Source organism: Moschus berezovskii, chromosome 17, assembly GCF_049115385.1.
Source record: "Moschus berezovskii isolate FMDL1 chromosome 17, NW_MosBer_1.0, whole genome shotgun sequence".
Classification (NCBI taxonomy): domain Eukaryota; kingdom Metazoa; phylum Chordata; class Mammalia; order Artiodactyla; family Moschidae; genus Moschus; species Moschus berezovskii.
This window is the reverse complement of record NC_142476.1, coordinates 6,087,466-6,114,821: the sequence shown is the minus strand read 5'-3', so window position 1 is coordinate 6,114,821 and position 27,356 is coordinate 6,087,466. Positions and strand designations below refer to the sequence as shown.

Genomic DNA, 27,356 nt, shown 5'->3' with positions numbered 1-27,356 from the left:
TCAGGGAGCATTGGATCGTTTGTTTCTGTGTGCACGCTCAGTCGTGTCGAACTCTTTGTGACCCTGTCGACTGGAGCCTGCCAGGCTCCTCTGTCCATTGGATTCTCCAGGCAAGAATACTGGAGTGGTTTGCCATTTCCTCCTCCAGGGGATCTTCCCGACCCAGGGATTGAACGTAACGTCTCCTGCGGCTCCTTCTTTGGCAGGCAGATTCTTTACCACTGAGCCACTTGAGAAGCCCCCATTCGCCTTTGAGTGTATATAAAAGGTTCAATTGTCCATAATGGACAACAGGCTTATTAAATTTAAAATATTTTATTTTAGAAAAGATACTCTTAGATTGGTTTCAATCTTGTTTTTTATATTCACAAATTTAATCATCATCACCTTAGATATAACCATTGATTCTTCTTCTAAATCTGTATGAAAAGGATGTTTTCTTGGAAAAACACAAGGAAAATATAGCTGCTTTCTTCTTCCCCAGGTCAGTCACTCAGTATGGTTAGACTGCACATACCTAAATTTGGCTGTCATAAAATAAGTATTTATGGACATAGTTAAAACTATACCCCTAGGCCACCAGCTTTCAAAAAATTTTGAATCTGTTTGATTTACGGTAAATACATACCAAACATATGAACAGTTTCTAAGCTGCTAATGAGGGGGTTTTCAAAATAAAAATTGCTCACAGTTATTAAGCAAATTTCTGTCAGGCATATAATAATTGCTTTACACAAACTTACTTAATTCTTTTGGAATTCCTTTGAGGTAGGGTAATGTTCTTTTAGAAATATAACTTTACAGGTACAGAAAGCAAGGCTGGAAGGGCGTCAGTGATCTGAGCAGGGCCACGCATCCACAAGGTGAGGCCAGGGCTTGAACCAGGATTCTCTCTCTAGCCAGGTTCTCATCACCACAGTGATGGCAGATGGAGCTGGCTTACATGACCATGCCCGTGGTTCCAGGATAAGCCTTGTAGTGTGAGGCAGGTAAATGCTCCACCTGGACAGGTTACTGAGAGCTGTGACCCGCTTATTCTGTATATTTATACGCATACGTTTGTATTTACACACAGCAAGTGCAGGTAGACTAACAGAGAGCCACTGTGGTGGCCGTGTCACTGCTTCCAGAAGTCGGCGCACTCCCGGCTCCTCCAGGTTGCTGAGTCTGCATTCTGTCTGTGACTGCAAGACTTGATCTGGACAGGAGTTGGTACTCCTTGACTCAACTGCTTTCACTATACTGCACAGCTCAAATTGTTCAGTCGTCCAGGTTTTGTTAAAGAACGCTGACGTGGTATAAATAGTTTTTTCCCCTAAGGAAGATGTACAGTTTAAATTAGATATTTTTTGAGAAATTCTTAGTGCTGTTTCTATACCTTTTCTAAGCTATTCAGTGTCAGTAAGAAAAACAGAAGCTCCATCCCATTCTCTCAGACAGCTTCTGGACCAGTTAGCATTGGTGATTAGCAGTGGTATGCTGGTAAATGTTTATCAGATGATTCTCCAAGGAGACAATCAAGTCATGATTTTGTAGCTTTTGCCAATTTCTCACCATAAATACTCTTGCCATGGCTGATCTCAAGCCACTAACCTGTTACCACTGAAAGTGGAGTTGGAAAGATACACACCAAAGGATACCTTTATATAGCATTCTACCCTGCGGGTACAATAAATAAGCCTCAAGAGCACAGCTATAAAAAATTAGGAAATGATGTCTTTTGAGTGACAGTGTTAGTCGCTCAGTCGTGTCTGACTCTTTGCAACCCCGTGGACTGTAGCCCGCCAGGCTCCTCTGTCCACGGGGTTCTCCAGGCAAGCATGCTGGAGTGGGTTGCCATTCCACTCTCCAGGGATCTTTGACTCAGGGGTTGAACTTGAGCCTCCTGCATTGCAGGCAGATCCTTGACCGTCTGAGTGCGTGCGTGCGAAGTCACTGCAGTTGTGTCCAACTCTGTGCGACCCTGTGGACTGGTCCTCTGTCCATGAGATTCTCCAGGCAAGAATACTAGAGTGGCTTGCCATTTCCTTCTCCATTACCATCTGAGCAGTTATAAATTAACATTAAAACAAAGGCAATAAATTTCTCTAATTTTAAATAATAGCTGTGTTTAACAACTAGCTCTCAAAATGAAAACTTAACAGTTGGCTTTTATAAGCTGGTATGAGCTAGCCCAGCATACCACTGAATTAGTGTCCCAAAGGTAGCAAAATTCAACTTTCCTTTTGATGTTTTAGCCTATAGATGAACTACTGACTGTAGGGGTTGGAGGGATTTTGGACGATTAATAAGTAAAAGCACAGTCCTTTGAGCATGCCAAGGAATAACCTGGGGTTTGATTAATTTAAAATCTGTCTTTATATAGCAGTGATCATTGCTCTTTATAATTTCAACTTATTTTTTCAAACTTCAACCAAGAGTGATCTTCAAACTCAGGGTGTGGTTCATGCAGAAGGTGGCCAATGGATGAAGCATCTAGGTGTCTTCCTTTCCAGCTGGGTATCTTGACTCACTCTCACCAAAAGTCTGAGCCCGGGAAGAGGAGAGCAACTTGAACAGCCAGGTAAACATCTAATGATTTGCCCAGGGAGGTCCATGTACAGAACTCAATTTAATTTCTTTTACCCCACCCAGTATCAGTGAAGATAAGAACCAAAGTGCCAAGAGGTGCCTCCACTGCCACCCTGGCTTCTTCTGCCCTTTGACCTGAGCTGCTCCTCAGGAGGCTGGGCGTCTTCGCCTGCCGCCGCCTCCTAGCTCTACCTCTGGTAGCTCTCCAGGCTCTCCATTCCAAGTGCTTTGTCTCGAGTAGGACCTACCAGAGAGAAGACAGGTAGCATGTTGAAGCAGCTCTGATTAGCCCTTATTTACTCCAAGACCTTACCCAGGCTTTTTGTTTCCCTGCTATTCCCTGGCTCACATCAGGGAGCTGAGTGGAAAGTCAGACCTACTAATTCTGGCAAGCTAGTTGGTGGAGGCAATTTGTTGAGACTAGTGTCTAGGGCTTGGGAAATACGTACTTCTTTTTGTCTTTTGTGAACAGGGAACTCATTAAGTGTTACCCCCTTGAATATTCAGCAAATCTTTCTTGAACAGTGGCTTAACTGAAGGCACCGTGCCTAAGGTTGGACTGGACCACACGGGTACCTACCACCTCGGGCTCGAGGCTGGAAGTGGGTGCTGACTGGGGGCCCCCACACTGATGTTTAAAGTGAGCGTATGTCCACCTACTGAGGAACAGAGCTGAGGCTGTCTGGCCCTTCGGTCTTTGTGAGGGGCACTTTGCTTTCGGTGATGAGGAGGAGGGTTTGTCTAGGTACCTTTTTTTAGGAATTGGCTACATGCACAGCTGGTTCAGTTGCTGGGATTTTGAGAGCTCTGGGTGGAAAGGCAAGTGAGGTTTCAGGGTTGCGAAAATAGCTTTGGGACTTTCCCTGCCTGGGGGCTCCAGGAGCGAGACTGTTCTTAGGGGGTGCCTCTGTCCTGAACAAGCTTTTCTTTGCCACTTGGCCCGGGACTTCTTTTTGAGAAAGAGACTTGGACTGGAGTCAAATCCCAAACTGCAAAGAGATGACCAATTAGGCTGCTGGGCCAAGTTTCAGCCAAAGAGGCAGGCTCTGCTTCTCAGTGCTCAGCACAGGCTGGAAAGCGATTCTTGGCCCATGGTCCCCTGGCCTGGTGGGATGCAGGAAGCCAGTTCACAGCCCATAACCCGCTCCTGATGGAGAAACCATGAGTCAGCCTCTCCCGTTCCCTCCAGCCCTGAGAGCCCAGAGCAGACAATCGCAAGGCAAAGCAGGAAGAGGGGGAAAGGAAGCTGTAGAAAAATAAACATTTCCTTGCATTTTACTTGGAACAGAACATCATTTGTGGCGTGCTAAGATCCACGGCATCTCCCACACACCCCTCCTGGTCTCTTTTCCTCCTCTTGTGTAGAAATAGATTCTTTCCTTACCTGATGAGAGTCCAGGGTGCATCCTGTGGAAAAACAGGAGCAAGATATAGAAGGTAAAAGCCAAGCCACCAAAGATCACGCCACAGACCAGGAAACTATAGCTGCCCTGAGCCTGGAATATCTGCCAAAGGGGAAAACACAGAGAGACAGGCCATCAAAACCTCACATGAAGATGTATTGGAGGAAGTGGCCTTCTTGGGCCGTGGCAGGTTTTTCAGTCAAGTTCAGGCCCACCACACCTATAGAGAGAAACACAGGTAGGAGGGACATCTTGGCCTCGTTTCAGGGTTATGTTTCTGGAGGTAGCAGAAGTCCTGCTGTGCAGCAGCGGTTGGACCCGCTGACCCCTGCAGTCCCTTTCAGCCCTGTGCCCTCTGAAAATCTCCATCTCTTCCTCAAAACTCCAATCATATAGGTGTTTCTGTACCCGCAGACCCTGAGCAGAACTCTGCAGAGAAGGTGTGTATATATGTACATATATATATCCTTTTATTATGGAAAATGTAAAACATATGCCAGTGTGTTTTACGGAGTTCCCATGGACCCACCAGCAGCTTTAGCAATCAGCACGTTTCCTCTGCACCCCTCCTGTCTTCCTGCCCTAGATTCCACTGTGGTGAACCCCAGGAATCACCTCATTTCAACACAGAGGGTGTCATAGGGGGTGTCTTCCCCTGGTCCAGCAGGGCGAAAGGAGAGGAGAATCGAGCAGTGGTTAGAGGGATTTCAGAGACTGAAAGACCTAACTCTGAACATCATCTCTGTTGGTTATTAGAAGTGTGACTGAAGGCAAGTTGCTTAATTGCTGAGTTTCAGTATCCTCTCTGAAAAGAAGCATCACAATATGTACATTATAGTCTACCACAAAAGGCTGATGGATTTTTTTCCCCTGCTGAACAAATGAAACGTGGGTATGTTTGAAGAGAACTGGGCGACTTGGCCCTTGATCAGGCAGGAGTTGGGCAGGAAAGCTGTGTCCTTTGTAGGGTGGCCAGAGGTGAGGAGAGGTGTGGCAGGGAATGGGGGTTAGGGGGATGGAAAGGAACTCCATTCTTGGGCCTGCAGCCCAAGCCCGTCCCGGGCTCTGAGAGCTAAACATTCCCACGGGGCCCCTGGCCCTGCTCCCAGACACGGCTTGTGTTTGCTTTGGACCATGCTTCGTGGCCCTTCACATTTCCAGTCCCGCATTTGGAGGCTCAGCTTCCAGGGGTGGCTCAGGAGCGGAAACAGGTGACACAGAGTGGGGCCCCGCTTGCCGTGCGGGAGGCCCAGGGAAGGGACAACCGGGTTCAGGAGGGGTTGGCCGCATCTTCTCACTGCCTGGAGGGGCATGTCCCTCATTCCCCCACCCCGGGCCTCCCGACATACCGAGCCGACCAGCATCTGGAGGACCATCTCTCCGACACCCGCCCCCGTCACCAGCACTGTGGTCGCACAGCCTGAACAGGAGAGAAGGATCAGGCTTAGTGATGGCGAATTAAGGAGACACACATCGCTGGCATAATCCAGGTGGACTCCTGAGCCTTCTCAGACGTGAGCCCTTAACCTTGTCTGGCTCTGTCACTGTATTATTTCCCTGCTCTGAAACCTTCAGTTCCTCATGATTATCTTCAGCCTTTATTCCAAGTTGCTTAGCCTGGCATTCAGGGTCCTTCCCAATGTGAACACCAACTACTTTTCCAGGAAGATTCCTGCTCTCCTCTGCCAGGCAGGCCTCACTCCCCTGGCATTGCACTAACCAGCTCCTGATTAATGTAGCCACGCAGCACAGACCTTCAGAGCCCAAGCTTCAGAGTCAGACTTTGGTTCTAAGCATGCTCCGCCACCTACTAGCTACGGGACCTCATGCAATTCCTTCCCTGTCTCTTTGGTAAAATGGGCATGGGATCTCCTCGGGGCTGCTGTGTGGATAACCCTGACGCAAACACATGTGAGCGCTCAGCACAGCGCTGCCCACAGTAAAGCCTCAAAACCAGGCGGGTTCTCTGCTTAAACCTTTCACACAGCTGTCAGGGGCAGGGCCAGATGCTTTAATGTGGCTTGCACAGGCCCTCTTATCACCTGCCCCGCTGAGAGCTCAGACTGTCACACTGCCTGCTCACAGTCCACCCTCCAGCCAGGAGAGACTCCTGCGTCTGCTGACCTGCACACATGCTCACTGCCAGCTTCTGACACGTGCCTTCACCCCCTCCTGAACACTCCTCTCCTCCTCTGGGTCTGGAAAATCCATTCGTCATTGGGGATTGCCTTCATTGTCATCTCCCCCAGACCTGAACCTGGGTTAGCTGCTCGTGCTCTGTGCTCCCTCCGTCCCCTGCTCCCTGCTCTAGTGTCGCACCCCCTCTGCCCGCCCTGTCTGCCAGGCAGCCTCCCCCATAGACTGGAAGCCCACGAGAGAGGCCGCGCCTTGGATTTTAGTTCAGCGGCCCGTATCACTGCCTGTCGCCGGCACCAATGTTTGCTGGACACTCAGAGATCAGCGTCGTCTCCTCCAACATTCCAGGCCCCCTGTTTTTCTGACATAAGTGTACACCCGTCTCAACCTTCGCTGTCACACTGCTCACTGCCTTGCCTCTCCCTTCCCCAGCACGCCCTTCCTACCTGGGCCAGCTCAGTGCTCCGTTCCCTCCATGAGCCTATCTCTAGATGGTCCGAAGCACACACTGAGTGTCTACTCTCCTCAGACATTTGAAAACCTCTCAGTACCTTCTATGCGGCAGGTACTGTGCTAAACCCTGAGGGTACTCAGATGACTCATCCGAGCTAACATCTATCCTGAGCACCTTACGCTGTTGAGTCAGGAGCTTTGCATGCCCTCTAACGCACAGAACAGCCCCCAAAGGAAGGTATTGACATTCCAATTCTGCACAGAGGAAAACAGGCTCAGAAGGGGGAAGGAAGATGAATTACACAAGATGACAAAGCCAGAAGGTACAGAGGCGAGGCGGACCTTCAGGTCTGCTGCTGACCTGAAAGCCACGTTCTTGCCTCCGTCCCTTGCTGGTGCACTTAGGGCGCATGTCAAGGAGCGGCAGATAGCGTGCAGACGAAGGTCTCGAGGTGGACGAACAGGAGGGACGGGGACAAGGAGGGGGCTGGCCTTCCCGGGGGTCAGAGAGGCTCCCAGGGTGTGAAAGGGGAAGGGCACGAGCAGGCAGATGAGCAGGCGTTCCGGGCGAGGGTCCACCCTGTGCCCAAGGTGCAGATAGCAGGTTTTGTGCCATCGGGGGACGGCAGGTGATTGAACGAGGCGGACTCAGGGGAAGCAGGCGGGGCGGCTGCAGAAAGGGAGACAGCTCGGGAGGAAGGCGTGAGGACCGTGAGCAGCTCTGCATTTCCAAGTGGTCTCTGCATCTGCAGAGGGTGGCGGCCCAGGAAGTGGCCCTCACCCTGGCGACACGTTACCATCACCCGGCAGCTCAAGTACATCAGACTGTGTGGAGATGAAGGCCAGGCTCTGTCACAAGGGCTCCGGGTGATTTGAATGTGGAACCACATTGAGAACCTCTGATGGAGGCAAATCGGAAGGCCAGGAGACAAGCCAAGAGCCACCACGGCAGAGATGGGGGTGATCAGAAATCATGAAAAGCTGGGCTCCATTAACTATTCCAAGCAGGTGAGAGGCTGATAAAGGCCTGAACCAAGGCAGGGATGGTGAGAAAAGAGGAGGGATTGAGTGATTATCTGCAGCAGAACCAACCAACATAACATTGTTATTATCATTAAACTCTAACATTTGTTGATCTCTTTAACCTCTGTGGGATATACTAGGTGACGGGTGATACCCACATCAGTTCATTCCTTCATTTACTTCTTTGAAGTTTGGGATTTCAAGGATCCTGGTCTCAGGATCAGCTCAGCGGATGGGTGGGCTCTAGCACTAATTGCTCTGATCCCATCTTGCCCCACACCCCAGCCCCCCAGACACCAACTGCCCCCGCTCCTGCTGCAAAGAAATCACTCATCTTTAGTGGTGGTTTTCCAACACTCTAGGGAATCTCTGATTACGTCTGAGGGTAACATTAAATGTTCAAAACATAATTATTTTTAATTAACTTGTTTTTCTGAAAAAGATCTTTGCTATGCACACTCGGGAGGCCACAGAAAGGGAAGGAGATTAGTTGAATCAGAGGTTTTCAAAGAAACTATGTCACAACCCTGAATCAGGTGTGGAGTCATTGTTCCAATCCTCTATGTTTCCAGCAACATCCACAAGAAAACAAAGCAAGGAGGAACTTTTACTGATAAGTTATAAAATCCTTTCCCTGTGCTATAATTCTTCCCGTGCATATTTGCTTTGCCTTGAACTTGCAGTTTCCAGCACATGCGTGTTACACAAAATGCCAGCTGTGGGTTGGTTGGCTCAGTTGGTAAAGAATCTGCCTGCAGTGCAGGAGATTTGGGTTCGATCCCTGGGTCAGGAAGTTCCCCTGGAGCAGGAAATGGCAACCCACTCCAGTATTCTTGCCTGGAGAATCCCGTGGACAGAGGAGCCTGGCGGGCTACAGTCCAGGTCACGCAGAGTCTACTGAGCGACTGAACCACCAAGAACAACAGTACGGGGAAAAAGAAAACGGAAAGAGGCGCTCACTGCTTGTCTGTGGTCTGAGGTCTCACGATCCAGCGTGTGCTGACAGAGGGGGCGACGCGGGTCCACACACAGCCTTTCCCGCAGTCCGGCTGTGAGAAGGCGGGCGGGGGCCTTCTGGCTGGAGGGCCCGGGGCAGGGCGGGCGCGGAGGAGGGGGCTCACCTCTGTACTGCAGCACGTCCTCGGTGTAGGCCAGCATGCTGGGGAAGGTGCTGCTGAGGGACAGGCCCAGGCTGGCCGTCCCCACGAACAGGAAGACCACGTTTCGGGAGAAAACAAGAAGCGCCAGGAACGTCGCCACCACGCCGACCTGTCACAGCAGAGGGGGGCGCTGAGGGGCGGGGGAGCTGCCGGGGGGCCGCCGAGGAAGGAAAGCCCTGTCGGCCTGCAGACGTGAGGAACGCCTCCGGCCCGGGCGGCGGCGTGAGCAGGGCACGGCCCCGTGGAGTGCGCGGGAACTGCACCTCCCCGGCCGGCGGCCCCAGAGACGCGAGGCAGGGCGCGGGCCCGCAGGGCGCGGGCGGCCACCGCCTGCGCCGCTCCGCGCGCCAGGCCTCCGAGAGCCGCCTGGGAGTCGCTAGCTCGGCACGTTTGAACACCTCACTCAGGCCTTCGCTGGCGGCCCGGCGGTTCGGAGCCTGCGCTTCCATCGCCGCGGCGTCTGCTTGACCCCGGGTCGGGGAGCTAAGGGCCCACACGTGGCGAGGTGTGACAACAAGCCCCATCTCGCTCTCATGTTGGCCTGATTGGCAGAAGATGCAGGGTGCCAGGGCGAGCCAGCAACTCCCCCGACTCGGCGGCGTGCAGACTGGCGCTCAGCCCGCTCCCCAGCTGCCTACCAGCCCCTCACTCCCGCCTTGCCTTCCAGCCAGGACAGACTCCCTCTCCCCATCTTCTTCCCTAGCCAACTGGAAGCGCCCTAAAGGCGGAGAGCTCCTCTTCGAGAACGCGGCAGCCCAGCCGTTCCCTGCAGGGCCCCACACGCAGCGTGTGTGCTCGTCAACCCGTGAGTGACTGCTGAGATCCAGGAGAACATTATGAGCAGAATGACCCTTAATTTAAAACGGAGCGGAATCTGGGAAGAAACCTCGGCGAATCTGAAGCTTGGCAGCTGCAGCCTGTTCGGGGCGGTTCAGCTATGGTCCCAGCAGCCTGCCCAAGAAAAGCACCTGAAGAGCTTAAAAACAACTCAGACACCCGGGTTCCACTCCACTCCTCCCCCACTCCCCGGGGCGGGGCCCAGGAATCTGTATATTCCAAAAGCACCTCAGCGGGGGTCGGGGGCTAATCTATTTCGGAATCACTTGCTGTAGGATGGTGTTTTTCCAAACTTCTTGATGACAGGAACACCCCCCCACCTCCGACCCCCACCCCCTGGTGTCTGTGGATTATATAGATTGCTAGCCCCTACCCCTGGACATTCGGATTCACCAAGTCTGAGTTGGACCCAGAAATCTGATTTTCCTCTTTAAACCCAGCACCCTGGGTGACTTTATTGCCAGTGCCTGAGTCCCGTGGAGGCCTCCCACTTCCTGCTTTCTCCCAAACCCAGAGTCACTCTGTCTTTAAGCAGCTGGCCTCATGTGCTGGAGAGCCAGGCCACCCTCTGTACCCTCTGTACCCTCATCTTCTCCCCCGGGGGGACCGGCATCGCATCACCCCTACTCCACAGAACGGGCCCTCTTCCTCCTGAGTTGAGCACGCTGCCCTCCAACCCCTCCCCTCTCCCCGGCCTCCCCATTCCTGTCCCCTCTGACCCGGTGTCCTCACAGGCTCCCTCCCTTTCTCTGCCTGCAAACGCACTCACACCACCCAGCTCTTGTCAAACAAGCCTGTTCAGCTCAGGCTTTGTAGTCCTCACACTTCCTTCTCTCCCTCCCCCTTCCCTTCCCTGCTCTGAGCCCCCATCGAATCCATGCCCCCTGCAGCAGAAGCGATGAGTCCTCACCACTAACGGAGGCACCACCAGGGAATTCCCACCCTCAACTCCTTGAGTTTGGCTTCTACGCCACCCCCACCTCCCAGCTGCATTGAACAAAAAGTTCTTTCTTCTAAGTCATCAGTCAGCACAAGGCCGAATCCAAGGGCCTTTCTTGGGCTCATGATATTTGGCCTCTATGGTGGTTTAGTCACTCAGTCGTGTCCGACTCTTGCGACCCCATGGACTGTAGCCTGCCAGGCTCGTCTGTCCATGGGAATTCTATTATTTCCCAACCCTCTCTCTTCTAGAAACTCAAGAAAGTACATTCTGACAGTGGATTGGACTTCTTGGAGAGGTGGTGAGTTTCCATTCACTGGGGGTGTTTAGACAGACTTTTGGACCCCTCGGAATGGCTCAGAGGTTAAAGCGTCTGCCTCCAATGCGGGAGACCTGGGTTCGATCCCTGGGTCGGGAAGATCCCCTGGAGAAGGAAACGGTAACCCACTCCAGTATTCTTGTCTGGAGAATCCCATGGACGGAGAAGCCTGGTAGGCTACAGTCCACAGGGTCGCATAGAGTCGGACACGACTGAGCGACAGAACGGAACGGAAGTAGTATTATAGAGGTGATTTGAGCCCTGGTCAGAAGTTGGGCTAAACAACCTTACAGGAATCTGTAATCTGGACCTCTTTGTCACAGGTGGTGGTAGGGATATACATCAGGACGAAAAGTTGTAACCACCACTCAGGCCCAGACCTCCAGAGAGACTAGGTCCTTGAAGGTCATCCTCCATGCCAGTCTGGGAGAGCTGCAAAATGCAAATAGCCCAGGCCCCATCCTTGAGATGGTGCCTCTGCCGGCCACGGCACTCTGACCCCCTGGGCACCAGGGTGAACCAGGGAGGATCGAGGTCAGCACTGCTTCCCTCCTCGTCCAGCAGGCTGTCAGTGGGGAGCTGCTCCTGACATAGCACCAGTCACTTCCCATAGCCCTTTTCTTTAGTGGGTACAAAGCCCGAGTCCCAGAGAGAGGAAAGGGCTTTTCCAAGACCATGAAAGTGGGCCGCACGCCTTGGGTTTCCACCCCAGCCTCTCTTTCCTGCCCTTGTACGCCGACATCTCCCCGCACCGCCCCCCCACACCTGGGGCAGGGTCCAGTCTGCGAAGGTGTCCTGGGGCAGGGCTGTGGCACAGGGTGAGTAGTTCTTCTGGGTCTCCAAGCAGCGAAAGGGGGTGCTTACCACATTGATGAAAACCATGGTGGCTGGCTTCACTCTGGAGGAGACAGGAATGGAGATAAGCCGGCCCAGGGTGATGAAGCCCCAGAAGAGGCTGGGGAGGTAACCGGCCACCTTGTGTCCCACGGACAGTGGCTTCTCCACCGCATAGCTGTACACGAAAGCGGAGTATGCGCCCTGTGGGGAGACGGGTCCCACTGAGCACACCTGCAGTGTTCCCAGTCGGGGAGGCGTGGTCTGGACTGGCGGGAACCAGCCCTGCTCCAGAGGCCTGGAGCCGAGCCCACCCGGCACGTGTAATCCTGAGCTGAGGCTGGAACCTGGGCACCACAGCCTGCAGACAGTGCCTGCGGGAGCCGGGGGCTCAGGAAGGCGTGTCTGGGTCCCAGAGGAGCCCCATGGGGTCCAGGCAGGTAGGCAGGCTCTGCCCCCCTCAGCCAGAGCAGAGTTTCACTATATGCCCTATTTAGGAGGATTCCACAGAAGGTTTTTTGCAAAAGGAAGGGTGCTGCAGCTAAAAACGGTGTGTACAGCATCTCATTTTACAGATGAAAGGGCAGAGGGAAGTTACTTGCCCAAGATCACACTGAGCATTGGAAGTCAACCAGTTCTATCACGAGTACTTTCTACCAGGTCATCTAGGCCTTTAGGGCCTTTTCTTTGCAGAGTCCCTCATGTGGCAACCAGTTAGTCAATCAGCCACTGCAAACGGTCCTAATCTAATCCTGCAGAGATTTCTGGAGAAAGGCACTAAATAGAGTAACAGGGGTCACTGGTGGACCGAATAGCTAGCTGGGCCCAGATACTGCCTGTAGCTTGTTACCACGTGGCTTGAGAAGCCGTGGCTTGGAATGTGTTCCAGGAAGCAGAAAGCCCTAGCGTCTATATGGCATGACCTCTACCTGGGGGAACTGCCCCTTTGAAAAAAATGTAACACGTCAGAGTCCCCTATACACAGGGTTCATGAAAATAAAAACTGAACAATACAGAAGACCATAGTTCCAAGAGGCTGTATTCAGTTCTAGAGAGGCTCTTCCCTGGGACTTATGCTGGGTTTAAACACTTGGATCAACTGTAATAGAGGTGCGGTCTCTAGGAAACCTTGATCCACCCCCTTTCTCTCTCCACGCCCGGACTTGAGGCTCAGGCGGTGCCCCATGAGGGGCACCCTCCGAGGGCAGGCTCACCGTCAGCCCGTCGGTCATGAACAGGACCAGGGCAGCTGTGATGTGGATGGCGAAGAAGGAAGAAGGGACCCCTCTGAAGTTTTTCCTCTGGCAGCAGCTGAACAGGTCCTCGTGCCCTGGACGTGACACAGGAAGGTGGGGACAGGTCTCAGTTCTGGCAGAAAAGAGACCACTTCCTGCCTCCCACCTTCTCCACCTTCCGACAGCTCATGAGGACAGCCCCTGTACGTTTCGCAGGGCGCTTGGAAGCAGGGCTCAGAGAGGCCAGGCAGCGTGCCCGAGGTCTCACAGACAGGGTGAGGCAGGGAGGGGGCGGGAGCTGCTCTCCTCTCCTCCTGGCCCGTTTACTCCATCTCTTGCCCCTCCCTGCACCCTGAGACCAGCAGGGCCAAGGGTTTTTTTCCCAGCCATTACCACCTGTGATCCACGTCCGCCCTCTGGGCAGGAGGGCTTAGCAGGGGAGCCTCGGAATGGGGCCTTGAGCCTGAAAGTTCCTTAGAGCCCCCACCTGGGTGGAACTTCGGGGACAGCGAGGACGCGTCTTCCTTCTCAGGAGGCTGTGTCTCCAGAGTGAGCTCGTCCGCGGACAGCAGCAGAGGCCTCCTCTGAGGGCAGCAGGCCAGCAGGCGCTCTTTGGACAGCAGATACAGCACAGCCAAGGGCACCGGGAGCTGGGGGCAGGCAGAGGATCAGAGAGCCCGCTCCCAGTCGGCCCGTTTCCCAGCCCGGCCTGCTGCACACGCCTCCGCCCGGCTGTGTGGCAAAGGTCTGCTCGGTCTTGGGAGACGACAGCTCCTTCCACAGGGCGCCCCCAAGAGCCAGCCCCAGCTAAGGCAGCCAAGCGCCTTGACCCCTGCAGGCTTGCTATAATTGCTGCCAGACTTCAACCGCAGTCATTTTCCTGAACAGACAGGTGCTTCTCACACGCAAAGCTTGGACTCACATGCGGCCTCTGCTGGCACAGGACGTGCAAGAGATAAACTCCTTTCCAACATCCTTGTCCTGAGCAGGGCTGGAAATGGCCCCTCACACTCATTCACGCTGGTAGAGCATGTGATGCTTTAGAAAGAAGTTTGGCTTTTGTTCATCACAGTTCTGTAAAACGTGCTGAGGGAAATCATTAAATCTCCTTTCCAGGCAGGGCAGCTGAGGCTCCAAGCTATCACCTAGTCTAAACCTGCTACAGTGGGAAGGTCCGAGAGCATTAGTGTGGGCCACACAGCTGCCTTGAGGCAGAGTTAGGCTGGCACCCAGGCATCTGATTCTGACCAGGGCTATCTCCATGCCAGGGGCTGCTCTGGGTGACGTCACACCTCACAAAAGCACAGGGGCTGCCCTCAAGGTAAACAGAGGCAGGGACTCCTTTAGATTGAGAAATGCATGCTACGAGCAACACACATACAGAGCCCAGGGTCAGGTTGACTGATATTTGTGTTAAGTCGCCTAGGTTTTACTAACTCCCCAGAGCAATGAGAAATGTCTCCTGCTCCTGGAGTTGCCTCCACCGCCTCCCTCAGGTGTCTTGCCTATGTCTAACCACCCTTGCTCCCAGGAAGTCCTTTGTTGAGTCTTCCTGCTGCAACTGCATCCCGGCTCCTTTTGCTTTAGAAGAAGCAGCCCAGGGAGCTGTGGAAGTGTCCTAGGAGCCAGTGGGCTCCTTGGAGCTCACAGGCAAAGCTGGCGCAGACATCAACTAGCTGCCAGCCTCTGCCTGGCACTGCCCTGGGCAAGCCTCTACCTCGCCTGGAGACAGGCTGGCTCACACAGGCATTTCCCCAAGTCACCTAAACGCCACCTCTGTGCTGGCACCTCCCTGGGGGCACCTTGGGAGCCTCCTTCCACTAATTAATGTCAGCCAGGCACACCCCAGCAGCATTAGAGCCATAAACCAGGCCTGAATGGAAGAGACGGCCCCTGCCTCCGGAGTCCTGGGTCTGATACGAGAGATGAAGCCCTCTCTCCAATCTGATGGGGGAAACAGGAAACCCACATGCAGAGGCCTGTGGCAGCAGAACGCCTGGGTGAAGGCCAAGGGGAAACAGCTGTAAAAGAGGTGTGCTCACTTAGGTTGGGCTTTCCAGAGAGGTGGGTGGTGGGAAGGACTTCACCAGGGTTGGCTGATGTTGCCAGCAGGAACACACTGGATCTTTATTAGGAGTTCAGGAAAAAGAGGCTCCGCATTAAAGGTCAGAGGATGCCAGGTGGGCTGGCCTGTGTGTGCATTTGCCCACATGAATGCTTAGCCCATTCTCTTCTGGCGTGGACTGTTTATCTTCAGACACAAACCAATGGAAAAAGTCCGGAAATCCTGCAGCAAACAAAGTGCCTCCAGTCCGTGCCTCGTGGAGCAAGAGAAAACAGACCTCAGGCTTAAGCTGGCTGGACGTTCCGGCTTCCTGGTCCCAGAGTCTCAGCCTTGACATTGTACTGACAAGGCGCTTTGCCTTCCCAGGTCCCCCTTGGAGGGCAAGGCCCAAAGCAGCATTGTTCCCCAAACAATGATAGGCATGGGAAGAAAAGGGAAGGAGCAGAGGGAGAGGGGTGCACCTTTGAGGCCTTTCCTCAAAGGAAAGTGAGGACTCTGCTACAGGGAAAGTTACAAAAGAGAAGGGGAATGAGCAGTCGATTACGGGGCAGCTGGGAGGGGCTTGTGCCGGAAGTCAGGGTTCCAGCCTGGTCAAGTCTCTCACTGGCCCTGTTGTCAGGCCCTGGAGCCAGTGACGGCCTGACTGTTTAGTGGGGCTGGGTGTCCTCAAGGGCCTCTTCCAATGCTACCTATATGGCCACACTGAGGCCGAGCCTGCCTGCCTTGGGACGGGTAACAAGACTAACAGACTCCGAGTCAGGGTGACAGACTACGCAGCCCCTTCACCCCGTGGCCGCACAGCTGCTCCCAGTGCTCCCAGCCAGCATCCCCAGGCTGGCCAGGGGCTGGCGGGGGTTCCCCAACCTCTCCCTCTGGCCCCAGCCTGGGCTAACCTAGGCTGCGGGGCCCCGGGTTTCCAGCCAGGTACGAGTCAGTCCTGACTTGGCAGAGGACCATGAGAGCTGGGGTGCAAAGGGCCCCAGGATCCGCCCCGGTCACCGTGCGTGGTCTCCCCGTTCTGTCCCCACCAGGGCAGCCACATCACGCGGGCCCCTTGGAGGTCATCTTGTCCATCCTCCAGCCTCCATGGGGGCCCACCTCATAGCAGGAACAGGAGAAGCCCACTAGCAACTGAGGACCCCGGAGGGGAGCCTGGCATGTCCTACCGGGCTCTGTCCCAGGGTCCACTTCACCTGCCCTTGGAGGAGAAGAGCTGGTTGTCTTAGGGGAGCTCTGAGGACTTGGAAGTCAACCCTGATGTCATGGCGCTAAACCTGCTCACTGTTTTACCTCCTTGGAGAATCGCAGTCCCAGGATGTCGCAACCGAAGGGCCTTAGAGGTGACCTCCTGCGACTCCCTGTGGTCAGGATTCATCTCTGGGGTCGGCTCTCCCATTTTCTTGCCTCCTGAAGGCACAGCTCAGCCCCAGTCCATTTCTCAGAAACGGAAGAATCTGTACTGGGAGCTGGCATGGACTGGCAGGGGACTGTCCACTAGCCCTCACCCAACCCTTCCCAGGGACACTCACGTTGATCAGAGCCATAATCCAGAAGGCATAGGACACACGGGTCCCTGCCCCGTCCTGCGAGGGCAGCCCAGGCAGCGTCCGGTTGGACCAAGGCTGGGCCTCAGGGTGCTGGCGGCCCAGGACCCTGGAGGCATGGAATAGGTGGCTGCTGGAGGTGGCATTGGCTGTGCTGTTGGCAGGCAAGCAGTTGGTCTCAGACAGGAAAGGGTCGGCAATGAGAGGGCTCAGCAGTGCACCAAAGCCCACAAAGAAATGGAGAACCTGGCGGGGGGAGAGAATTGGGGGTGGTGAAGGCATGGCTCAGGCTTTGCATGACCCCGCCGTGTGTCCTGTCTGGGGAGCCCCTGCCTGGGAGCAGCAGAGGGTGGGAGGCAGGGGGAGTGAGGAGTGAAGCTCCTGTCCCCACCTCCCTGCCTGAGATGACTTGGTGACAGTGGCCGACCCCTCCCTCACTCCCTTCTTTCCCAAAGCTTAACCCTCAGCTGGGGCTGTCCCCATGCTAGAATCCACCAGGTAACACCCCAAAGGGAAGAAGGCTTGATAAAGGGAAGGGCGGGACTAGAGTCCCGGGCAACAGGAAGGATGGAAGAAGAAACACAGGGGAGACGAGAGAACAGCAGGTCCTTCCATCACGCCCCTTCCCAGTTTACAAAGAGCCTTTCCTCATTAGCACTTAGATTCCTGTGACTCTCTGCGCACAGTGGTCATCACCCCGTTTTAGAGATGAAGACACCCAAGTCCAGAGAGAACAGCCAGCATGGCCCAGCTGGAAGTGGTCACTCTGAACTTGACCCTGCTGCTCTTCCCGGTCACCATCCCGGCCGTGAGGAAGGGACGCCTGGCCGGGGCAGAGGGCTGAGGAAGCTCCTTTGAGCCCCGCCCTGCCCCAGCCCCAGGCCTGCCGGGGGCTCACCTGAAGGAAGACGGCTGAGTCCTTCTGGTAGATCTTCACCAGCTGCATGTTGGCCACAGTGTCAATGCAGCCCATGGCCAGGCCGGCCAGCGCCATGACGGAGGCCAGCACCTTCACGTCCCGGCAGAAGGGGATGGTGGCGAACACCAGGGAGATGGCCAGGGAGGAGGTGAAGAGGGCCCACAGCGACTGGGCCAGGCTGCAGGGTGGGGGCTGAGGTCAGTGGACGGGGCTGCAGCCCTTCGCGTGAAGACCCCCCAGCCCCATCTACTCATCTGCTCGCTGGAGAGACCCCCAGGGAAGCTGAGACATTCCTCTCATCCTCTGGTCCGAGGGTGGAGGGAGCTGTGGCGCTCTGTCACTTATTAGCTATAGGTTGTGGGCAAGATGTCTGAGTCTCCTCCGGTGACAATCCCTGCCGCACAGGGTGGTCGTGAGAACTATGTAAGCGGCGATTCACAAAGCATAATTGCTATTATTGGACTTATAAAAGTGAGTTTGTATCATTTACTTTAAACCGTTTGCTGATAAACAATTATATGCGAAGATACCTCCATCCCTCCCAGGGAAGGTGTGGGGTGAATCGGTTCTGAGCGTCTCCAGGGAGCTGTGCCACGCATGTGAGGCTGGAGGTAGGCCCGGGAGGGCGGCCAGGCCCCCCCTGCACACACAGGTGTAGGGTACACCGGGCCCTCTGCAGGCACCAGGCCCGAGCTGCCCAAACCAAGTCCTCAGCCCAGGTATCTGGCTTATCTGGTGACCCTTCCATGTGCCCGGCAAGTGTCCAGAAGGGAGGTCCTCAGCCTTCCCCACGGAGCGGTGTCTGGGTGAAGAGCTTTCCCCAGAGGAGCCCAGAGCAGCTGCTGAGTGAGTGGACACATGCATGGAAGCCTACGGTTTTGTCGAGGGCTTTCGGGTGCACCCTGCCCAGCAACCAGACTCTCGAGAAAGGAAGGAAGCCTCGTGTTTTCTGGGGTCAGTCTGAAAAGCTAAGGTGGGGGCGAAGGGGAGGAGAGTGGGCAGAAGAAGGTTCTGGAACAGAGGGCTTGTAGAGGAAACACCTCCGATTATGAGAAGTTGGAGAGCCCTAGGCACCTCCCTCTGGCTCTCCAGACCTGGAGGGTCGAGACGGTTGGTGAGAGTCAGTCTTTACACGTCAAGACCTGCATTTCCAGCTCACTGACGACAAGCGAGAGGCCCCAAGAGACCCTTGGACTGTCCTTTCCTAGGAGTTCTTGCCTCTGACCCTGTTGGTGCTCAGGTTTTCATCTCGTTCCATCTGTGATTAAATCCATTATCAGAAGGGCTCTGCTGATAGCAGTGGATCGTTATTTCCTCGTTTTCTTGTTTGCAGGCTGGCCTACCCATCGTGACCCCTGCCGACTCCCAGCTCAGAGCTGTGTGTGAGAAGGCAGGGGAGACTGAGCTGCCAGAAGGCGAGCAAGAGGGGGTCGTGCTGCGAAGAGGCCTGCTCGGGTGCCCCCCCAGCCCCCGTCCTGCTCCCCCCGCACCCCTGGCTTCCAGCACGGACAGCCGGCCTGCTCCCCAAGCTTCACGTGCTTCTGCTTCCTGCTCCCTGGTGGGTCGTCTCCTGGTACTGACACAGAGAAGATGCCCACACCTCGCAGGCTGACAGGCCTCTGAGACAGCTCTCTCGCCTTCCTCTCCCTGCACAAGATTGACTGGGCAGCCTCTGGGGTGGCCTGGCTTCAGGAGTAGCAGAGGGCCCCCGTCTCCTCCTCAAGGTCTCCTCTGAGCTCCTCCATGGGCCTGGCATTGCCACTTTCTCACTCGCCACTTTCTGGTAAAGCACAGATGCCCCAAGTACAAAAAGGTGAAATATTACCCCAAAGTGTTACTCCCAAAGCTCTCTGGAAAAATACCATCATTCCTGTCTTGAAAAACCTGGATGAGAGTGGTTAACCAGCCCTGTAGTACAGTCCTGGGGGAACCAGACCTGGGATCGGCGAACTGAGAAGGGCAGAGTGCGGGAAGGTGTGGGGAAAGAAGGGAGAACTAACGTTACGGTGGACACGAGAACAGCGGACACTTATTCAGTGTCCAAGACGTTCGGTGCACACGACAGAGCCGCGAGCTAGACCTTGCAACTGGGCCTTGCGTGACTCACAAGGAAACAGAGGTCAGAGAGGGATCAGAGACGGTCAGGAGCAGGGCTAAGAAAGCAGTGGACAGATCCTGGACCATCGTCCAGGGCTGCTGACTTGTTCCTACGCCGTGCTGCTTTCCCATGGAGGAGTGTGCACACACACACACGTGTGTGTAAAAAGGCAGGTGCTGGGCCACAGACCCCGCCAGGATGAGCGGGGAGCACGGGGCCAGGTTCTGCAGAGCGTTGGACTTAGGAAGCGCGGCAAACGGCTGTAGTTGCTGGAACCGAGTGGACCCTCTGCTGGTGTTACGGGAGCTCCAAATGCTTCAGATAATGCTGGCTCCATCGCAAGCTGCCTAAGGAAACTGCTGCCTTCTGCTCTTTGCAGGACCCACGGCTGGACTGTGCCTGGACCCCATCCCCTGAGGCGTTTGATCTGGGGTTGCTAAATATTGCCAGTGAGATGGGAATGCTTGAGGAAGGCCTGGACAAAGGGATCAGAGACGGTTAGGAGGCTGATGGTATGGTGGTGACAGACGAAAGGAGACAGAGGTGACGAGATAAAGAGACTAGTGGGCCAGGTGGCCCGAAGGTGCGGAGTGAAACAGCAGGCAGCTCGGGAGACAGGGTTGGGGCTCAGAAGGGCTGGGGGCCAGTGGGCAGCCCTGCCAGGCCTCTTCTCTTCCAGTGGGCACCCTCTCACTTTGCTGTTCTAGAGAGGGACACTCAGTATCCAGAGGGGGCGCTTTTGTTCCCAGGCGCAGGGACAGGCAGGAGGGAGGGACGGAAAGAGAACTCGAGGAAAGGAAAGGCTGGAGGCAGGCTGGCCTGGGAAGTCCCTTCTGTCAATCTCAGGCCAAGCCGGTCCAGCTCCTGCCAACCTCAGGCTGTGGTTTAGGCTTGCAGCCTGCCAGCTGGGTTCCTGGGGGTACTCTGGAGTGGGGTGGGGGCATCCAGAGGGTGGAGACCAGTTCCCAGGAAACAGGGACAGCTGCAACTCAACAAACATCGGGTTTCCATCCCAGGCTGCCCACCCTCCCAAGCTGTTTCTGTGGGGCTGTGCCCGGTCATTCCGAAAATCACCCTGAACAAGTTTCTTTAGGATGGTAATGTTGTTGCCAAGAAAAAAGGAGCCCTAGAGACATCCTAGAGCCAGACTGAAATATACTAATTGGCCTGGTCACAATGATTTGGTCAAGGGTCCCTTCCAAGAACGTGGGTAATTGAAAATTACAGAATAATAATGTCATTCCCTGGTGGCTCAGACAGTAAAGAATCTGCCTGCAATGCATGATACCTGGGTTTGATCCCTCGAGAAGGGAATGGCAACCCACTCCAGGATTCTTGCCTGAAGAATTCCATGGACAGCGGAGCCTGCTGGGCTACAGTCCATGGGGTTGCAAAGAGTAAGACACGACTGAGCGGCTAACACTTTGCACTTTTCTTCAAGGTCACTGCCGCTGTGGCAGCACAGATGTGTTTGTAGTCAGAAGACTGGTCCTAGGCCCACCTTTGCCAGTTCCCAGGGGGTGGCTCGGGGCAAGGCATTTACACTGAGCCCTTCCGAGCCTCAGTTTCTCTGCTGCACGTCGAGGATGGTGAGCGTTGCCTTGCAAGGCCCTTGTGCGGAGGGAGTGAGATGCCTGCTTGTCCCCTCTGCTTAGCTGTCTGCCTCCCTCGCTCAGCCATCTGCAGCTCACCGGCAGGTTCCGGGCTGCCCCAGGGGGACGCGCTGGCCCACTCGGCATTCAGGGTCAGAGACCCGGAGCCAGCTCTTGCCTGACCCCCAGCCCTGCCCCTGGTTCCCGCTGCCAAGCCCTCTGGGGCGATCCTGCGAGGCTGGCCCGGAAACTGCCAGAGTGGCACCAAGGACCGAAGAGCCCTACCCTTATTTTACACAGTGGGAGGCGGGCCCAGACGAGAGATGGCTGTGACACAGGCCCCGCGGGGACCCAGCTTCTGACCGCTGCCCAGGAGAAGGCCAGTGTGGTGTCACCACCTGTCCCTCCCTGGCCTGGGTTCTGAAGTCAGTGCAGGCCAGTGGAAAGAAGGACCCCGGCCCCCCAAGACAGTCTGGGGAGCCCTTCCTCCGGAAGCCAGAGAAATGTCCGAGTTACTTATTAACGGCCCCACACAGGAGGGGCAGACCGGGGCGGGAGCAGAGGCAGGCGCTCTCCGCAGGCAGTGCTGAGCTGCCGCCCACCTTGGCCGCGTGACCTTGAGCACGGCTGACCGCCCAGCCCGGGGCTCGGCCTTGCCCAGAGGGCACCTGTGACCCCCCACGCGCCTGCACTGGCCTTTCTGGTTCTGTGATGAGAGGCGGGGCTGCCTGGCTCCGAAACAGGGGAAGGGCTTGAACAGGCAGATGTCAGCCAGGGTCCCACCCCGACTGCCCGGGTCGGGGAAGAATGCGGCCACATTCCCCTCACAGTTCTACCGCAAGGGAGTCCCTCTGTCCACCTTGGACAAGCTCTTCCCCGAAGGGCAAGGGAAAGGGGCAGAAGGCAGACCCAGGAGGCGTCAGAGGCATCCAGCCCCTCTCCACCCCCACAGGGGCAAGGGCAGGCTACAGACTCCGCTCCAGCCTGGAAGAAAGGGCAGGGCTGACACCCAGAAGGAGGGGCAGGGGAAAGCCCTCCAGTGGGGTCAACCACACCCTCATACCCCAGCCTCTGCTAAGACTGAGGGGACCCTGAAGGAGGAACAAGGGAGCCTGACTTGGAAGGGATCTCAGCCAAAGGCGCTGCCCCATTAGACCCAGATCAGGACAGCGCCCTAGTGGACGACATCCCCTGGCCCAGAGGGTGCTGGGCCCACAGGGAGTGCTCCCTGCACACTGGTTAAACTTGTAGCCCTGTCTGCCTGAAACACCACTCCACACCCTTTGCTTGCACAGCTCTCTCCGACAGTCAGGTGTCAGCGCAGAGAGGTCTTCCCCACAGAGCTAAAGTAACCCCAACTCTGTAACTCCACACCCTTACCTTGCTTTATCTCCTTCATCTCACTAAAATAGTCCTCCAGAATGTAAGCGCCTTAGGAGCAGGGACCTGTGTCATACTCACCCTGAAAACAGGGTCCGGCTCAAGAGATATTTGTTAAATTACTGAATTAAAGGCTAGGATGGGTTTTGAGATTTTTTTAATTAAAAAAATTGAGATATAATTTACATGCCATAAACTATCTATTCAAAACACACAATTAAGTGTTTTTTCAAAAATTTATTCAGAGTTATGAACCCATCACAACGATCTATGAGCATTTATATCACCCCCAAAAGAAACACTTCACCCATTAGCAGTCACTCCCCATTCCTCTCTGCACGAACCCTTAGCCCTAAGAAACTACTCTTTTACTTTCTATCTCTAGAGATTTTCCCAACTCTGGACTTTCATGAAAATGGCACATAAGAGTGTGTGGTTGTCTTTGATGGGCCTCTTTCACTTAGCATAGCGTTGTCAAAGATCACCCATTTATAGGATGAGTCAGGACTTCATGCCTTTTTATGACTGAATCATATTCCATCGTGTGGACAGACCACATTTTGTTTGCCCATCCATCTGCGGATAAACATTTGGCTGTTATGAATAGCTGCTATGATGCTATATAATGCTGCTATGAACATTCATGTACAAGTTTTTGTGTGGACATGTTTTCAGTTCTTTGAAGAATATACCTAGGAGTGAAACTGTTGGACCAGATGCTATCTCCCGTGGAGACAGATTTTTAAAGCCCAGGTCTGCAGCATGCTGGAAGGTGGACAAGCTTCTGGTGGGAGGAGGAGGCTTTCTAGATGGGAGACCAGCCCAGGCCCGGCTCGGGAACTGGCTTTCGTACTGTGTTCCCAGGACCACGGGGAGCCAGCATCCTGGGGAAGTAGGTCAGAGAGTGGCCTGGGGAAATGTCCACAGAGACCAGGTTCCATGCAGTGGGCAGCGGAGAGTCAGAGGTGGATCTTGGGAAGGTGGGACTTGTAAGAAATTTAGGGAAAAAAAAGAAAGGTAGAGAAAAAGACAGTTAACAGAGCAAAGAGAAGACGAACTCAAGCCTTCAGTTAAGAGCGCACAAGCAGAGGAGACACCCAGGTAAGTCCGGGGAAGCTCTGAAAGTCATCTGTCTGCCCTGATATCTTTGAGATAAAGGGGGTCTCTCAAACTGCCCAGGGTTGTAAGACAGGTCCCCGTGAAACCAGGAACAAAACCCCAACCTTTTGTCTAAATACCCAGCCCTTCTTCCTGTCTCACAAAGCACATATCTACACACCCTGCCAACTAGGTGGCTTTGGGTTTTTTCTGAAAAGCTTCCTGCTCTTGATGAGATTTTTCTAAGGAAGGTCGTGTCTAGCTTCTTCGAGCCCTAAACACACCCTTCTCCCGCTCGGCCTACATGGAGTTCCCCCTTCGAGCTCTCCAACTGTGTCAGAAGAGAGAGAGCTAGCCTCCCCGCCCCACCCCGAGCAGAGGGTTCCTGCCCTCCTCTGCACCCACACTGATGTGGAGGCTCTCCACACCCAGTCCCTCCAGAGCCTGTCCCTGGGGAGGCAACCAGAAAGCCGATTCAGCCCCGCTTCTTCGTGCAGGCCAAGGACTGGGCAGGACCCGAGCAGGAGCCACAGAGAAAGGGTGCTGCTCTGACTCTCCCCTCCCTGGTGTGTGCATCCCACACTTTCCCCGCTCCCTCGCAACAGCTGGCCCTGCTGTCCCAGTTTGTGAAACCAACCCCCCACTGCAGAACTAGCGGGCACACTTGCAGTAATCACTTAAGCTGAAAAGCACTAGCAGCGGTGCGGTATTAGCATTTTAGCTCGTGGTGAGGCCCCAAGGAGCCAAGACTGAGAGGCTGGCAGAGGTTCTGTTTGCTTTGAGGATTGTGACTGTGTCCAGCTCTAGGTTGGTGATGACTCCTGTCTGTGCACAGGCCACTCCTGTGACCTCCCTCTACTTCCACTGATGTCTACTTTGCTCTTTACCAAGGGACAGGATTAGGACATGTTGTCTTGCAGTGGGAGGACTGAGGTTCACAATTTAAACCTGAATCACAGATGGGACATACTCCCCCTGCCCTGCCCAGCCCCCACCCATCACGTCCCAGCGGGAAGCCCCAGAAGCCCACAGTTTCCTCCCCAGGGGTGTCCGCTTAAGAATACTTAGCCCATAAGTATGGACCATATGCCTCTGCCTGGAGAGTACACGGTATAACTTGTACCCTGCAGAGCTGAAGCTGACTACTATGAGTCAGCTTGCTTTTATATGAAAAAGCAAGAGGCATTTCCAAACTATCTGGTTCTAGACACAAATGTGTGGGTTCATATCCTGGCCAGCTTAATAGCTCTGTGACCTGGGGCAGGTTTCTTAACCTCCCTGTGATTTGGCCTCCTTCTGCACAAAATGGAGATAATAGCATGACCCTATCTACGGGATTGTCATGAAGGTTAAATGAGCTGATACAAGAACGTTACTAAGAAAGAAGCACTGAGTACAGCGCTTGTGTGTTCAGCCATGAATGACTCTTTGAGACCCCGTCAGGCTCCTCTGTCCAAGGAATATTCCTGGGAAAATACTGGACTGGCTTGCCATTTCCTTCTCCAGGGGATCTTCCCAACCCAAGTATTGAACCTGTGTGTCCTGCGTGCCGTCATTGGCAGGTGGATTCTTTACCACTGCGCCACCTCAGAAGCCCAAGTAAGAACAATGCTCGGCATGGCCTAAATGCTCAAAAAAGCTAGTTATTATTGCTACCATGATTATTCTCCTTCTCCCTGAGCCAGTTTCCTGTGCCAAGACCCTTCCCACTGCCTGTTCAGAGCCCCTCGTTGAGTAAGGAGCCCTGAGGGAGGCACTGAGCAGGTAAGGAAAAGCCGGCCCAGTTGGGTGTGTATCTTTGCTGTTCTCACAAATCCTGGCATGCCAACCTGCCGTTTAGAATCATCCTCATTCCCCTTCCTGTTCTTTGCCCTACACAGGTTTCTAAAAAGTTCCAGGTAAGAGAGCTTTTGTAAGTCAAAATACTTAAAAACAAAAACAGAAAAATACCCTGAATGATTTCTAATGAAACCTGTAGGCAGAATCAGAAAGAATCTTGAGCTTTTTCTTAAGATTTTCTGAGTTCTCCATACATCCACTCTTGTACAAAACCCACAGGAACACTAGTGTCCATCAGGACACCTGCTTCTAAAGAGGAGACTTCTTTGGTTTACAAGAGGATTTTGGTTGTGGGGATAATCACTCCCGAATTGATCATGTTTGGTCAGCTGGGGGGCATAAAGTGGGGTCTCCATGTGCGGACACCTGTGCCCCTCTCCACCAACTCTAGGGGACCCGCGTCACAGACACTTCTGGCAGTGAGCAGAAGGGCAGAGGCTTCGGCCCAGAATCCCACCCCCACATCCCCCCAGAGGCTTCCACTGTGGTTTTGTTCCCAGGCTTCTGCTTGTCTGAGACCATGCAGTCCAGGAAACCACCCACCAGAAGCCAGGACTAGGGAAGCCTCCTGCAGCCTCTGACTCGCAGGCCATCCAGCCCCTGCTTTGGGTCTCCTCTCCCGGGCACACCAGAAGAGTGGACCCTGCTACCTTTCCAAAGGGCTCCATGGAGGTGGCCCTGACAAAGTCAAGCCTGGAGAACGAGGCTCTGCAATGGGAGGCAAAGGGGAACCTCCGGGGGCCATGCCAGACAGAGCCCAGAGCCCTGCCCTGGGGCAGACACCAGGCAGGAGTAACATGGGGTGGGAGAAGCAGAGGGGGACCCCAGGCCAGAGATGGAGGGTCACCTCACTAAGCTGTGGGTGAGTCACTCTGCACCTCCCCTTCGGTGAACTCAGCGCTAAGGTCCTGCTTGTCTCAGAGGCAGAAGGGTGCTGCCTGCAGGGGCCAATGCAGGAACCCCAGCGCCCCCCAGGAGCAAGACCACACAGGACCCACCAGCCCCGTGGTCACCGGGGAAGGGACACCTTTTGTTGGCTGCTCTGGAGCTGAGGATCTAAGTGGAGCCCATCCCAGGGCACTCTGTCCAGCTGCAGCCAGCCACTGGGCACAGCCCCTGAGGTCCACTCCCTCTCCTGCCACCTCACTTCCAATTCCGCCCCCGGTGGCAGGGGCTACGGACAGACCTCAGACGGGTTGTGCCAGAGGCGACCCCGCTGCCTCTGGGAGCTGGCTGCCACTCTCCCTAGGGGGTTGGGGTGGGATAAGCAGGATGAGGGCTGGGTCTATGAGTAAGGGCAAATAAATAATCCAAAAGTCACCTTCAGTCTCCGGAGAGAGTTTTGGGGGGAGAGCTGGGGTGGGGTGGGGGTAGGGAGGCAACCCTCAGGCTAAGGCAGGGCACGGCTGGCGGGGAGCGGGGGTGATCGCGGCCTTCCGGAGGCAGGGACGACCCCCGGCGCGAGCCCCGCGGGGGACAGAACGAGGGCGATGGGAAGGGCCGGGGGGCTGGCACTCACGTCCTCTTGAAGACGCCCCCGAGGGCGCTGCCCAGCAGGAGGCAGAGCTGCTGCGAGAAGAAGACCCAGGAGATCTCGGGCAGCGAGCTGCGCGTCTGGCAGCGCAGGTCCAGCAGCGTGGGCCCCAGGAAGGCGATGCACAGGCCGAAGCTGAAGAAGACGCTCCAGTAGGTGAGCGTGGGCTGCAGGTTGCGGCGGAGCAGCCCCGACACCCGGACGTCGCAGCCCATGGCCCCGGCCGGCGGGCTCGCGGCTGCTGGTGCGGGCGCGCGCGGTGCCCGAGTGCCTCTTCGCCCGCCCGCCGGCGCGAGGGCCAGCGGGGCCGGGGAGCCCGGGGCCGGGGGAGGGGCGGGCGCGGGCAGGGAGGGGCCGCCCGGCGAGGGGCCCCGCC

The 27,356-nt window shown here is 55.1% G+C and overlaps 1 protein-coding gene across 2 annotated transcripts; it reads right to left on the bottom strand.

The window, feature by feature from the left end:
* Positions 1-340: 340 nt before the first annotated feature.
* SLC60A1 (solute carrier family 60 member 1) lies at positions 341-27,289 on the bottom strand. Of its 2 annotated transcripts, none has more exons than XM_055420034.2 (10): positions 26,966-27,289; positions 17,419-17,617; positions 16,506-16,766; positions 13,399-13,561; positions 12,891-13,006; positions 11,707-11,880; positions 8,708-8,855; positions 5,324-5,394; positions 3,956-4,076; positions 341-2,815 (listed from the first exon to the last, which is right to left on the bottom strand). In XM_055420034.2, exons 1-10 carry the CDS (start codon positions 27,193-27,195, stop codon positions 2,760-2,762), a joined length of 1,539 nt encoding a protein of 512 aa, XP_055276009.1. In that variant the 5' UTR covers positions 27,196-27,289; the 3' UTR covers positions 341-2,759. The 2 variants fall into 2 exon arrangements, with proteins under 2 accessions (XP_055276009.1, XP_088701265.1); XM_088845139.1 differs by having other exon boundaries at positions 17,419-17,596; positions 27,098-27,289.
* Between the last annotated feature and the right edge of the window lie 67 nt (positions 27,290-27,356).